General features: G+C 36.0%; 2 protein-coding genes across 2 annotated transcripts; one reads left to right on the forward strand and one right to left on the reverse strand.

Moving 5' to 3' along the window:
- The first annotated feature begins 397 nt into the window (after window positions 1-397).
- LOC137747635 (translation factor GUF1 homolog, chloroplastic) lies at window positions 398-2,695 on the forward strand. Its single transcript, XM_068487778.1, has one exon. The coding sequence runs from the start codon at window positions 421-423 to the stop codon at window positions 2,467-2,469; it is 2,049 nt and encodes a 682-aa protein (XP_068343879.1). The 5' UTR covers window positions 398-420; the 3' UTR covers window positions 2,470-2,695.
- A 116-nt stretch (window positions 2,696-2,811) lies between these two features.
- On the reverse strand, window positions 2,812-5,456 carry LOC137748923 (F-box protein At4g35930-like). Its single transcript, XM_068489115.1, has 5 exons — window positions 5,324-5,456; window positions 4,542-5,015; window positions 3,626-3,700; window positions 3,418-3,527; window positions 2,812-3,333 (listed from the first exon to the last, which is right to left on the reverse strand). The coding sequence occupies exons 2-5, from the start codon at window positions 4,890-4,892 to the stop codon at window positions 3,084-3,086; spliced, it is 786 nt and encodes a 261-aa protein (XP_068345216.1). The 5' UTR covers window positions 4,893-5,015; window positions 5,324-5,456; the 3' UTR covers window positions 2,812-3,083.
- Window positions 5,457-15,715: the final 10,259 nt, after the last annotated feature.

The raw sequence follows: 15,715 nt of genomic DNA on the forward strand, positions 1-15,715 counted from the left end.
TTTCAAAAATGCCCAAAATTGATGTGTTTGAATTAGATTTGTCAAAAATAAAATTGAGACTTATTTAGTGTAAGGGCTAAAGGTAAATAAATGTGTAAAAACTGAAATGTCTAAAATAACCTTAAATTTAACAGTCCATTAACGAAAGTGGGTAAAGTGAGACAAAAGAATTGAAAATGTTAGTTTCAATGGGTAAAGTAAGACAAAACTTGTTTTATGGGGTAAAATGAGACTCAATGACAGTATTAAAGGACATTTCAATTAATAAGCCTTAATTTTTTTTATTTATTTCTCATTAAAAAAATAAAAAATAAAATAGTTTTTACATGGGCCACACCATTGGTCAAAAAATCCAATCCAAAACAAGCTCTTAGCCCAAGGCATTCATACAATTCAATCCAACGCCATAGCTTCTCCGCCATGGCTGCAGACCTCTCTGCTCAAACCTTCCTCCTATCCACAACCACCACCACACCCCAACGCTCCCAGCCCAGGACCACCACCTCGTTCTTGCCTTCCTCCTCTCTCTACTCTCACTCCAAACCCCTCCTCCACCTCTCCAAAACCTCCCGCCCCCGCCGTCACAGCCTCCACCAAGTGCTCTGCCAGTCCACCGGCACCCAACCCATTTTCCAGCTCGGCCATGACCGCCTCTCTAAGGTCCCCATTTCCCACATCAGGAACTTCTGCATCATCGCCCACATAGACCATGGCAAGTCGACTTTGGCCGATAAGCTGCTCGAAACCACCGGCACTGTGCAGAAGCGCGAGATGAAGGAGCAGTTTCTCGACAACATGGACTTGGAGAGAGAAAGGGGCATCACCATCAAGCTCCAGATTGCCCGAATGCGATATGGGTTCAAAAATGGTGAGCCCTATTGTTTGAATTTGATTGACACTCCTGGGCATGTCGATTTTTCTTATGAGGTTTCTAGATCGCTTGCTGCTTGTGAAGGCGCTCTGCTTGTCGTCGATGCTTCGCAGGGTGTCGAAGCGCAGACTTTGGCGAATGTGTACCTGGCATTGGAGAACAACTTGGAGATTATCCCTGTATTGAATAAAATTGACCTCCCGGGGGCTGACCCGGATAGTGTGATCAAGGAGATTGAGGAGGTTATTGGGTTGGATTGCAGCAATGCCATACTCTGTTCTGCCAAGGAGGGAATTGGGATCACTGAGATTCTCGATGCGATCGTCGAAAGAGTTCCTCCTCCGGCAGAGAATGCTGATAAGCCATTGCGGGCTCTGATTTTTGATAGTTATTATGACCCTTATAGGGGTGTTATTGTGTATTTTAGGGTGATTGATGGGAGGATTAAGAAGGGGGATAGGGTTTATTTCATGGCTAGTGGCAAGGATTATTTTGCTGATGAGATTGGGGTTTTGTCTCCAACTCAGCAGCAAGTTGAGGAACTTTATGCCGGCGAGGTGGGTTATCTTTCGGCTTCTATAAGATCAGTGGCTGATGCTAGGGTTGGGGATACAATCACTCATCATAGTCGAAAGGCGGAAAGTTCATTGCCCGGTTATGAGGAAGCTACCCCAATGGTGTTCTGTGGCATGTTTCCTGTGGATGCAGACCAGTTTCCTGAGCTGAGGGATGCACTTGAGAAACTGCAGCTTAATGATGCTGCTCTGAAGTTTGAGCCCGAGACTTCTAGCGCTATGGGTTTTGGGTTTAGGTGTGGATTCTTGGGGCTCCTCCACATGGAAATTGTTCAGGAGAGGCTGGAGAGGGAGTACAATCTGAGTCTGATAACTACTGCCCCGAGCGTTGTGTATAAAGTGAATTGTGTAAGTGGTGAGGTTGTTGAATGCTCAAATCCATCTGCTCTTCCCGAGCCTGGAAAAAGGAAGTCGATTGAGGAGCCTCTTGTGAAAATTGAGATGCTTACGCCGAAGGAGTACATTGGTCCTCTTATGGAGTTGGCACAGGACAGAAGAGCAGTGTTTAAAGAAATGAAGTTTATTGCTGAGAATAGAGCATCACTCACATATGAATTACCCTTGGCTGAGATGGTAGGCGACTTTTTCGACCAGCTCAAGTCCAGAAGCAAAGGTTATGCAAGCATGGAATACACTTTTATCGGATACCAAGAAAGCGATCTAATAAGACTCGATATTCAGATTAACGGCGAACCTGTAGAACCGTTGGCAACCATTGTACACAAGGACAAGGCATATGGTGTAGGGAGGGCTTTGACACAAAAGCTGAAGGAGCTCATACCAAGGCAGATGTTTAAAGTGCCCATTCAAGCATGCATAGGATCAAAAGTGATTGCTAGTGAAGCTTTATCAGCAATCCGAAAGGATGTTTTAGCGAAATGCTACGGCGGAGATATCACAAGGAAGAAGAAGCTGCTCAAAAAACAGGCTGAGGGAAAGAAACGAATGAAGGCAATCGGTAAAGTCGATGTGCCTCAAGAAGCCTTCATGGCCGTGTTGAAACTCGAAAAGGAGGTATTGTGATACAAGAAGCATTTAAGGCTTCTAACATTGTTGTGTAAATGATAACTGTTTTTGTCGAATGTATGAAAAACTTGTGCATTTTCCATCTTATCTTCGCAAAGTTGGTTTCCGACAACATTTAGGGTTTTCAAAAAGAAAGAATGACAATCACAGACTCCAAATCAAATGTAAACATATGTAATGACAGTAATAAATCTGATGTTTCGTGTTAAATGTTGGACTTCAATATGTTGCTTCCCAAGAAATGAGCATGCTCACAGTGTTGTCTTTAGATTTACAGATTTAGGAGCATCCAAATGTTCATAAAACGTACGAGAAATAATGAAGCTCTTTGCACAGAAATCAAATTTAGCATAAAATAGAAACAATATTTTGCTCGGAATACAACTAGCCATTGTTCCGAAACATGGAAATATACAAGTGACCAGTTTTAAAACTACTACTCTCACACCGTAATCTGAATTCTTTCGACTCCTGATTCAAATATGAGGTTCCATATCTCCTGAATTTCCCCCAGCAAACTCTACAAAATTGCATACTCCCTACCCTGATCACGCCACCTATAGATACGAGAAAGAAACTATATATACATATGGAAACATGAGGCAACGAGTTCAAAGAAGTTTGTTCTGAGCAACAGCCTGGCATAACTCGTCCTCGTAGAACAGAACTCGATTTTTGCACAGGGGCTTTGGTATGGCAGATGGCACCATGCATCTTGAGGGGAAATTTGACTCCTGGAAGAGAACTGCAGCAACCTGCCTCATTTCAGAGACTTTGAGGCGGGATGGTGGTCGGGGACCATGCTTCGGTGCTTTTGGAGTGTGGGGGCTCCGAATCCATACACCATTCCCATCTCCCTTGCTGCAAAAACCATGTAAAACTCAGAAAAAGAAGAAACATATTGGACAGAATAAACAGTGACAAAACATAGTTTAGAACACGTACTTTAGAAAAGGCCAGTGCTCTGCGGGATGGGGTGTCATTGTATTCAACATCTCCTGTCTAGAGCGATCTGGAGTTGTATAATTAAAGTAGAACTGCCTCGCAATTACAACCTGTATCCAATAGTATAAACATTTTATTGTGTTGATATGCATATATAAATATATGTAAGTATATACATAAATATATGGACAGAGAGAGAGGGCCTTACAGCTTTTCTAACCCGCTGAGAAACGTGAAAAAGTGCCTTCAGTTGGTCATGGTGCAGGTGACACAATAACTTAACCTTGAATTGCAAAAAGAGGAATCAGTACAAAAAGTACATGGATATATCAAACTGAAAAAATCCAAACCTACGTCTGTGAGCGCACAAAAGAAGCAAGCAGTTACACATCCTGATCTATAACATGGAGAGTAGTCATGCAATGTCTTTTGTATATCTAAGCAACACCATAACATGTATCAGACTTAATATCCAGTTTCAAGTCAAAACTTAAGCACTGCACAAATTTGGTCCAAAATACTCATCAAAAGGAGAAAAAAGTAGAATCTATCTCAAGAAGGGATTAAAGGCTACGACAACTAATAATTTAGAGTCATAGATCAAAGACCTAACAGCTCTACTAGACATTCCAAAGCAATTTTGCGTAACTAATCAATATCCAAAACAAAAACAAAAAAAATCAATTTCTTTCGGCAAAAATGTTAACACCAATATGAAAAGCAAGAAACAAAGCAGAAACATTACAGATCTCAATTCAACTAAAACACAAGTACGCTCGAACACATTAAAATTAAAAACCCCAACCTACTACAATATTGTCTACGTTCATGGATAGTTTTTCCTCAAACCAATACCCTGATCAAAAAGTGGCACAACAAGATGTTGGTAAACCCAAGTAAACACAAATAAATCACAAAACAACCACCCTCTCCTAGACTCTGACTGCCGAATGTTCAGAAGTTGTGGGATGTCACGCTTACAAAGAGAAGTGATTTATGATTTATACCAACATACAAAACATTTCTACAAGCACAAATGATGCTATCATATTTAACACAAACAAAAACATAGTCAACATAAAAACTGAACACTGGAACAAAGGTTTAGTGATAGTAAACAATACCAGCAAATCCATGGGAAGGGACTCAAGCCGGGACTCTGACTTGCAGTCTTCAAAGCGAGGAGTCCTCGGAGTTTTCAACAAACTATTCTGCCGAGCCAAATTCACAAGGGATAACATCAATGGGCTCTTATCAATAGCCTTATCTTCGAGCACCATGTCACCCTCAACCTTCTTGCTCTCAAACACAGCCACCCTTTTCCTCCCCAGATCAGTACAAGACTTACCTGAAGACACCTTATTGTACTTAAGCTGGGCAAGAGCACCCGGCTTCAGATACTTACTGCTGGAACCCCGCCGCTTCTTCTGTTTCGGATTCTTCGAATTCCTCTCCTTTGGAGACACTTTCCCCATCTTCCCCTCTTCTTGTTTCACCCCCAAATTATTTTGACCCAAATGCGCAATTTTTACCCAATAAATAAATCTTCAATCTCTCAATTCAATCAGAAAAACCTAAGCAGCCACAAACTATCAAATCTGAAACATAAGAATTCAATCTTTAGCTTCCGAAACATGGCAGACATTAAAGCTGAAAAAAAAAACAGTAAAACAGAAAAAAATTGCTAAACAATTATCGAATTCTAACTAACTATACATTTTTACGGTTTGAAATCACCTCCAGCCCTTTTCTAATTGCAATCCGGAAAAACCAAAATCACAAACAGAAAACTCGTCAGAAACCCTAGATTATTCAAATTCGAACAGACTCATAGTCCCTAGCTCGTCCAATCCACCAAAAAAAAAAAAAATCATAAAACAAGCAAAAAATTAAAGAAATTTCATACCTTCCATAAAAAATCAAACCGAAACCCAGAGCAGCGCGAGCATCGTGGCCACAGAATTTGGGAGAAAATCCAAAAATAAAAAATAAATCATAGGTAGCAGAGCAAACGCAGAGGCGGGGGAGGGAGGGAGGGAGAGGGAAAATGGGGCCGCTAGGGTTTACTCGATTTGAAATTGATGCAAATGCCCGCGAAAGTTTCACAGCAGCAGTTTTTTTACAAAATAAAAGCCGTAGAAAGTGAATTGTGTAATAATCTAGGTTACTATTACGTGGCTCTCTGTTATTGGTCGTGGTTAACTGCAGAGAGTTGTCGGACGGCGCAGATTGCGTGTTAGATACTAAGAATCCGGATCTTTGACGTGATAATCTCATGATTCATAAATCATGTATATTCATCGTATATCGTACGATTAAAAATTATTTTAAATTATTTTATTTAAAATTAAACACAAATAATACCTGATAAAAACTGATCATATGATATACGATTAACGAACACGATTCATGAATTCTCTGAATCCTCACGAAAAAGATCCAAAGAGGATTCTGTTGGAGATACTAACACTTTGGCTTATTTCCTACTAACACATCATTGTTACCGCCATTGCTACTACCACTACTAGCACATTTCATACTATTACCACACATCATCGTTACCGCCATTGCTACTACCACTACTAGCACATTTCATACTATTATCTTTCATTTATATATTAATGTATCTACACATACATTAAATTTTGTATTTAAAATTCATTGTCCTTTTCGAGTTAACTAAACACAAAAATCATATATTCTAAAAAATAGAATTCCGTCATTTTATTTTTGCTATTTTAAAATATCTTGGTGATTTTAAATTTTCTCGTTATTTTGAAATTTATTATTGAATTTAAGTTTTCTCATCTAAACACAGTTGCACAGTTTAAAAGTTTGAGATGGAAAGCGAAATATTTTTTGTGTTGACTAATATGCCCTTGGAATTTTTTCTTGACGGAGGCCGTTATGGGAAACTTGGTTTGTGAGAACGTCGATGCTTTTGGTATTTAGATTGTTTCGAGAGCTGGAGAGTAGTGGAAAAATGTTGAGCTCTTACATAAGGGCGTTGGTTTGAACCACGTTGGTGATGTACTAATCTCACATCCAATCTTACAAAATTCATTGTTTGACAAAAATAAAAAATAAAAACACTGGGGAGTGAGCCTGGATCAAATGCTGAAGGGGAGAGATTTTTTAATGTTCTGAAATACGGAGTGGAACACCAATGTTAATATACAAGTATATAGAAATTTTTTTTTTTTCAAGTATTCCTCTACTTGTATAATGTATATGACATATTTGTCAGTGTTCCAGACATATTGAAAAATCTCACTCTGAAAAGTACATAATCGACCCTTAATGGTAGCATTAACCACGCGTGACTGCCGCTTCTATGTAGAGGGCATTGCAGTCAATGCACGTTCAAATTTTTCGTTGATTTAACCATGCTCAAAATCAGTTAGTTTTATTTTCAACGTCAAAATTAACTTGTTTGGGCTGGACCGGGTGGACCGGCCGAATTTAGCAATTTGAATTTCTGAAAAATTTATGGGCCCAGGTATATAGCTCTGGGATAGCCTTATCAAAGGTGACCCAACGCACGATGATTTAGAACTTTCTGAATTGGGCTTCATTCCATATCCGGCCAGTTCTAGAATCCGGTCACGTGAGTCGGGAGCGGGAATGGGTCGTCTTGTGCCGGGGTTTGGGTTATTTCGGTTCGAGGTATTAATTATTAAACAGGTCATGAATTGCCATGCAAGTACGATCTATTTATAAAAGAATAAGACGAAGGGTGACACAATTTCAGACATAATATGTTACACAATTAAAAATATATACAAATTTATGACCCAATTTGTATACGATTTACATCGTTCGACTTATATTAATGAAATTTGAATTTTCTATACGTGGTATGCGTTACTGTATTATTATATTAGCATTTAATATATATATATATATATATATATATATATATATTTGTGCATAGATTAAATCATGAGTTGACACAAATATGACACGAACCGTGTAACCCGTTTATTAAGTGAATTGGGTTGAATTGTTGGTCAATCGGGATAAGTTTTATGAATGGTGATGTTGGCATGCAATGATGGCCTTCCAAAATTTTCCTTTCATGCTTTTACCCCAAACTCCTCCCCACTCAATCACTTTGAACAGGCCGATAAAGCGTATATAACTATATATCCCCTCTAATTGTTAAAGTGGTATAAGAGGAAAAGGTTGAAGGAAGACCTTGAATGAATTGTCAAAAAAAAAAAAAAAAAAAAAAACATTAAAATATCATAATCTCACTTTAACTAATATTAAAGTTATTTGTGATAAAATTTCACACATGTCGTATTATGTATGTGGTAATTAACAATTTGAGGAGAATATTGTTCTTAACCGTGTTATTGGAAGTGGGCATTTGACCCGTCTCTCTGGTAATGTGAAATGGTATCAGAGCCATGAAGTAGGCTTGTACTGCCATGTAATGGGTGGGTCCCTTAGCCTCATGCGATGATGATGGATCCCTTGGGGACGTGGTGAAATGTCTCACATCAAACAGAGACAGAGAAAAGGAAGAATTTAAATATCTTAACTCCACTTCAACTAAGAGCACTTCCAGTATGTAAAGGCTCCCCTTGGCATTAGGCAATTAAATCCCTCAAGTGAATAGTAACTACCTTTTATGAATAGTATATTAAATAACTCTGGCAATTCGTATGAAAATATTAGTATTTTTAATTTTATAAAGTAATAAAAAATAATTTTACTTTTAATTTCATATAGGTTTTTAACCGATTTTGTCATGCTATGTGTCGTTATGTGAAAATACAAATTTTGTGGATAGATTTCGATAAGATTTTTAACCAATTTCATCGCGTGACGTGTCCTTAATTGTTTAGAATCGTTGAAAATATTGAAATGTGGCGTATGGTGGGAGAAAATGGTAAGGTATTTATATAAATAAATAAAATTATAATTTTTTGAATTTTTTAAATTTTTTAAATTTTTTATAACTTAATTAATATGAACCATTGGATTACAAAAAGTTGAAAATCCAATAGTCCAAATTGTGACACGTGGCCCACCGTAACAATTATGATTTTTTTTCTAAAAAAAGTTTAAATCAGAAAAAAAATTGGACCATTGATTTGGAAATCAAACAGTTCAGAATCAACGTAACTAAGTGAGGTTGACATGTGAGCCCCACCGTCTGAAAATGTGTCGGAGACGCGCCTAATGCAAATATTTTTGACGTCACTTCCCCTCTGACACTCGAGCCTTGGACTTCAGCCTGACCTCTCACATGGCTCCCCCTCAGCCCAATTACCTTGTTGGGCTGGTGCAACTTTGGGGAGCAAATAGATTGGATTTGTTGCCAATCCACATGGCAATATCCCACAATAGAGTTGCTCTAATAATGAGGTATTTTGTGATAAAACTTCATAGCTCCAAATTAAAGAAAAAATCGGTGTTTTTGTCTCAATCCAAAATCAAATGTCCAAAGACATGTTGGCGTATTCTCAACCGTATTGTTTCTTTCATTGCGGGCTACTTAAATTTGTTATTTTCAATGTTTAATTAGCAATATTTGTCCTTAATTGCTTTTTGCTAAAGGAAAAAAACAAGTTAGAAGAATGAAAGAGATTGATTCAGATATTAGGAATGGAATTGGATAAACATAGCTTGTAGGACAATGCAACAGCATAAATGAAAGGCATGGGCTACCAGAAAGGACCACCTATACGAAGTGGTTTAGATTGAATGAGAGTACTGAGTATAAACAAATTGAGTAGGCATTGACATTGTTACTTTTAGGAGAAATTTTTAGTGTGTTAGGAATACAGTTTGGTACACCAAATGTCATAATAAGTTGTTTGTTATTTTTGTTTTTCTTTTTTCTTCAGGTATCCAACCGCTTATATTATAACACGTGATGTATCAGACTGTGTTCTTAACACACTGAAAAATTTATCCGCTTTTAAGTACTCACCAACTAAGGCCCGTATCAATGATGTTTATTTGGCATCGGGCCCTTTTGGGCACATAATTGTCAATGGTTGTGACTAGGCAGCCAGAAATGTGACAAGGCAACCAGAAATGTGGCACAAGAAAATTATGAATGAAAAGGTAGCCGATCACATTTTACTAGTGACGGTTGTCTATGTGCGAGTTATCGACTTTAATAATTATATTCCATCATAAGAACTTCACCATGCATCCTAACTTTAAGGTTGCCTTCGTCCTTGTTCACTCCGTTGTAACATATATATCCCCACCACAAGAACGTCACAACCCACCCCTAAAGTTTTAAGATTGGCTCCGTTCATGTTCACATATGATGATTGAGATATGTAAATTAGCACCTAATGAGTGAGATTGGAAGATTAAAAATATAAATCATGAGTAAGTTATTCTCCAATTAGCACATTGTTTTCCAAACATCTAGACTAAATTTTGCTAATGGGTCCACATCATTGGGTAAATCATTGATTTTCTCTTCCATTTTTTAATTTTATTTTTACACTTTCGTCCCCCATTATTCAACGAGAAAGTATTCTTGGGGGCAATTTGGAAAACTCAAATGAGATAGTACATAGATTCTTCATCTATATTGTATTATATGTAAAGCAAGAGTGCCACCAAAAGGAAGTGGTTACAAAACTTATGTCACTATCTTTGAGTAGCAAAAAGTAATCAATTATTGAAACCTAAGTAGTGTGAACTAATTAGAAAATAATTTATTAAACGCAATTCGTTGTTCTTGATGAACTGTAATGAACGGTATCATGAATCTCATATGGTCAAAATTATGACTAGGGCGAACTGATAATTTAATCTCTAAATTATCGTTTGAGTAAAAACTAGGTTTGTAAATTGTTTTTTTTTTAAGAAAAATCAATCCTTAAATTACAAATATCTGCCAATTACATCCCTGATATTAGATTCGAAGTTATTATATCCAATTTTTCATCAATTTAATTAAGTCACGTTACTTGCATGTGATACACATTGAAATGTAGATTGATAATATTTAATAAAGAAATAGTGTATGGGGTTAACTTTGGAGGGTAAATTAGAAGTTAGATTTGTAACCTATATAAAATGTTAAAGGCTTATAGGAGAGAAAATGACGGTATTACACTCTAAGTGTGTCAATTGACTTAAGTTGACAAAAAATTAGATAAAATAGTTTTGAATATGTATGGATGAAATTATCAAATTTTAATGAATTTAGAGACTCATTTTACGGAAAAAAAAAATAATTCAAAGACTTAATTTTCATTGGAGTGATAATTCATAGACCTAAGAGCTCGTTTGGATGTGTTTTTAAAATGACTAAAAGCGTTTTTGGTGAAAATGTTTTTGGAACAAATTCTTGGTAAAAATGCAAGTAAATTATGGAAAAGCACTTAAAGTGCTTCCTGGAAGAAGCACATAACTGGTGTTTCTTGCAGAAAACACTTTGTTTATTGCAGAAAACACTTTGTTTCTTGCAGAAAGCACTTTAAATGCTCTTGGAACTAAAAAACATTTTCTCTAAAAGCGCTTTTAGTCATTTTAAAAATACATCCAAACGAGTTTTAAATTATTTATATTTGTCTTATGTTCAGCCGATGGAAGTTTTATCGCAACAACTAGTAGTTTTCTTTCACAAATTTGTTTGGTAATTTTTTAAAATCCACGTGATCAAACATATAGACAAGACAACTAGTAATTAGGTCAAGGCAAGCTGTACCTCCATTTGCCCTTGCAAATTGCAATCTCCTACCTCCACAAAATTAAAACATATAAAAGCACACAAATAAAACCATAAAAAATTCGTCACATTGGCAGCACTCAAAAGGGTCCAAACTTTTGCAGTTATATCACATAAATTTATACTCCCAAAGGCCAAAGGCAGAGAAATATACATTTTCTGATATGGTTTGCTGCAACAGCCAGTGCTCTAGTGCCAGCCAAACTCTTGCACCTTGTTTTTGGGATCTTTTGATATATGTCCAAAGTAATTAAAAATTGGACCTATTTCAAAAGTTAATGGTCACTAAAAATTGGACATATTTCAAAATTTTCCTTATTTTTATTGGAAAGGGATCCAGACCTAATTCTCTTCATCAAATAATATGGACTATTGAAATTTGATTAAATGGCTACAAACACAGGCCCACTCTAAAAGTTATAATAACTTTAGCCGTTAAATCAAGTTTCAAGAATTCAGATTATTTGATGAGGAGGATTAAGTGGAAATGATCCGAAGAGGATCCCTTTTCGTTTTGACCAGGGACACTTAATTTTGGGCTCACCTATTTGCTAAATTGCTAATACAATTTTAATGTTAATCGTGCATTATTTTCATGCCTTTAAGCATGGTAGGCAGCACCCGAGTTGTATTTTGAGTGGAAGTATTGGTCCCAACCCATTCGGCACTGAATTGGTTTGCTGCTAGCCTAATTTACCTAATTCGCACTATTAAGTCTTTTTGGGTAGAAGGCCTTGTATGACTTGAGTAAATCGTCACATTAGTGTTCAGTACCAATAATACAAGAATATATGTTTGTTTTGTTTTTGTTTTTTTTTTTCTTCTTCTTTCTACTTGTTCTTATGGAGTTGGTACAAAATACTATTGTGATAGTTACACAAATTATATTTTTTTTGTGAGTCCTTGCAACTTTTAGCTCTTATTTTTTGCCCATCATATCACATGTACACCACTAAACCACCAATGGGTATAGATTATATTATAGTTTGTATGAGATAAGACTAGGGTTTTGCTATTGCGTTTCCAAGATTACAAATGAAGGGGAGTGTATTCAATTAGGATTTTGAGGGATTTTAATTTTTTTAATGAATCTAAGAGTATTCAATTAGAATTTTAAGTGATTCTTTAAAATTTAATGTGTATTCAATCAAGATTTTAAGATAGTTTATTAAAATCCTTAGAAATTTGGGTGTATTCAATTAGAATTTTAAAGAAGTTTATGACATTCCAGGTGTATTCAATTAAAATTTGATTTTAAAGAATTTGAAAACGTTGATGAATTAAAGGGAATTGGAGAGATTTTGTAGTGTATTAAGCATCCACAAATCTCATCTCTCCCTATGAGATTTCGAAGGAATTGAATAAAAAATTTACATGAAATCTCTACAAATCAATTAGACTTCATAAAAATCCATTTGAAATCTCTCAAATTCCCAATGTCTAGGTTTAAAATATGCATCAAAGTATTGGGTAAAAATAGGTTTCTTTCACAATGTTTTCATGCCAAATTATGTTCAAACATTGTTTTTATTTATAAGCTGTTTGATAACTATTTTATTTTTAGTTTTTAATATTTACTTTTTTGAAAACTAAAACCTTGTTTGTAGTAACTACTTTTTGAAAACTGCAAATAAAAAACTAAAAACTAGTTTTCAATTTTCACTTAAAGTAGTTACCAAGTTTAAAAATAAATAAAACTGAAATGATTATCAAATAGGCCCTTAGTTTTTCAAACTAATTGGACGTTAAATCAGTTAGTTATACTTTGTTTATAGTGAATGGATTTTTTTTTATTTTTTTTATAATGATGAAACAGAGTATTGAGTTAAGTCATACAATAAATCAATCATAATTAAGTATCAAAGTCAAACCTCAGTGCTAGTGGTGTGAATGACATACAATTTTTTATACAAAGATATTCTACTCTAAGGGCACTAGGACACGGGAGGTTTTACTTTAAGAAGAGAAGAATTTTGTTAAGCCACGCAATGGATACCACTAAATAAATATCAAATCCAACACACATATAATATGTCGTTAGCTAAATATGTAGTTGTATATATTACAATTCTGACACGCTGATGTTAGTAACATTTTATGCATGAATTTATCAGAACTTACAATATCAACTGATATTGCACATAAGGTAGCATTTGCTTACGTTAATGTTATAATTTCATTACTTCTCACTATAGTGAGCCCTATTGACATTGATATTAGGCCTTGTTTGGCATGCCGTATAAAATGTCACATCTCGGTCCGGAACAAATCACTTTCTGGACCCGTTCCACCACTGTAGTACGATATTATCCGTTTTGGGCTTAACTAGCATGATATTGTCCGATTTGGGCCCCGCCACGCCCTTACGGTTTTGTTTTTGGGAACTCACACGAGAACTTCCCGATGGGTCACCCATCTTGGGAATGCTCTCGCGCGTTACTCGCTTAACTTCGGAGTTCCGATGGAACCCAAAACCAGTGAGCTCCCAAAAGACCTCGTGCTAGATAGGGATGAGAATATACATATAAGGATCACTCCCCTAAGCGATATAGGATGTCACATAAAAGGCCAGACAATAATACTAATACAATATTAGTTATTTGGTGCTAATATATACTAATTAAGCATTGGATAAATTAAATCAGTTCCACTACTTCTGTACAGTTTGAGCCGCCAAATAAGGCCCTATTTAATATTTGTTGTGAAAGCAATATCATATTCCTCACAAACTACACTATCATACCACCACCTAATTTGGATTAGGAGTTGAATTAACGTGGAATATTTTAGTGCTGAATACCATTTCCCATGTTTTTCGCTTAATTGGGGATTATGGAGTTAACGTGAATTTGGGAGACAGAGGAGAGCTATCCGCTATCAGCGGGGGTTATGCTGGAAAACAAAAATGAGGATTCTCGTCCCATACTTTTTGTGAGAATCTGGAAGATTTTCAAATTATATCCGTTTATTGCATATTATGTACTCAAAAAATATTATAAATTTTTTTATTTAAAATTGAATATAAACTATATTTGATGAAAATTAACCATACGATATGTAATGAACATATATAATAAGAAGATTTCTATGATCCTCACAAAGAATTCGACTCTCTCGGAAAACAAAGGTTACAGTCGTCGGACATTAGGTCCACATGGCAGTTGCCAGAGAATGGATGTTGAGCTTTTTTTAGTATTGGAATATGCGGTTCGTCCGGTTTATAGTTGACAACAGTTAAATGACGCTTTTGACCTTTTCCCCTTCTCAATTACCTTGTCGGTTGAGCTTCATTTATTCCTCTACCGTCCCAGCCTGTCACCTTGTTTTCATCGATAAAACTTTTTCTAAATATCTACTTTTACTGTTTTTTTCTCTTTGACTAAAATGTACATAGGGTAACAATTAGTGGAGTAAGGCGTTAATTTCCCATTTGTTTCTATTTGGTTCAGTTTTATCGGTTTCACGGCTTTTATGCTCATTCCGAATTATCTTGTGCTTTCCAATGAAAAATACCCTAATAACAGTAGCACCAAAAAACAAAAAATAATAAAGATGAGCTGGTAGAATGTTAAATCCGTGCACAACTAAATAAGAGAACAACGCTTGAACAACTTAGCTAAGACTACATTTTGTGGTAAGTTTGCGTTGTTTTATATGTACAACATTTACAAAGGTTATTAAAATTAAGGAGCCCCAAAAAATTAGGGATCCTGTGTTTTCGCACGCCTCGTCCACCTTTAGGGCCGGCCCTGCATAGCCCATGGCCATAAGGTTTTCCATTTTAACCAAAAAGCTAGCCGAATTGGGATTGCGGTCATCACTACTTTAGGTTAATTATCTAAACTACATACTAATAAAACACTCATTGTCAACCAAAATTCTATGAAATTACCACTTTAACCCTCTAACTAAAACTAAACATGAATAAGAAATATTAGCAGAAATGTAATTTCACATAATCAAAATTTTGCTTTTTTTTTTTTAAAGCCTCACCTACATGTAATTCTAACATATCTCTAATTAAAAACTAAAAAAAAAAAAAATTAAAAAAAAAAAAAAGCCTCTCCACATTCTCACATTTTCTATCACTCTCTTCCTCTCTACTTCTACTTCAAAAACAAAAATAAAAAAATTTCATACACACTTTGTGAGTGCCGATATGCTAGTTGTAACTGACGTAATATTATATTTAAAAATTAGCAAGAAAATATGTTTAAGAACTAGAGTGAAATTAATACGAATACCGTGGGTAAATGTCAAATAACTCCCAAAAGAAAATTTGGGGCTAGTATTAAACCGCCACCTGGCGAACCTCGCCGGTACGCTCAGGCGGAGGTCTTTGACACTTGGCCAGCTTCGTAAAATCGATGGCGGAGTATGGACAAATTCGTCTTTCAACACCAGCACCACTAAATCCTAGGCTGGCGTGGTGTGGTGGGTGCGATTGAGATAGAGAGAGAATGAAGAGATAGAGAGAGAGAGAGATTGGTTTTGCTCAAACAATGCACGGACAAACAACACCGAAGCAGTGAGAGAGAGAGAGTAGAGAGAGTGAGTGGGAGTTTCCATCAGAGCTCTCTTTCTGTC

Source organism: Pyrus communis, chromosome 10 (genome assembly GCF_963583255.1).
Source record: "Pyrus communis chromosome 10, drPyrComm1.1, whole genome shotgun sequence".
Classification (NCBI taxonomy): Eukaryota; Viridiplantae; Streptophyta; class Magnoliopsida; order Rosales; family Rosaceae; genus Pyrus; species Pyrus communis.

Excerpts from the sequence above, each read along its gene's own strand:
- LOC137748923 (XM_068489115.1), bottom strand. The coding sequence starts at position 4,892 with ATGGGGAAAGTGTCTCCAAAGGAGAGGAATTCGAAGAATCCGAAACAG. Across the intron at positions 3,701-4,541 it reads CCCTTCCCATGGATTTGCTG|GTTAAGTTATTGTGTCACCT; the intron begins GTATTGTTTACT and ends TTGCAATTCAAG. Across the intron at positions 3,334-3,417 it reads GAGCACTGGCCTTTTCTAAA|CAAGGGAGATGGGAATGGTG; the intron begins GTACGTGTTCTA and ends TGGTTTTTGCAG.
- LOC137747635 (XM_068487778.1), top strand. The coding sequence starts at position 421 with ATGGCTGCAGACCTCTCTGCTCAAACCTTCCTCCTATCCACAACCACC.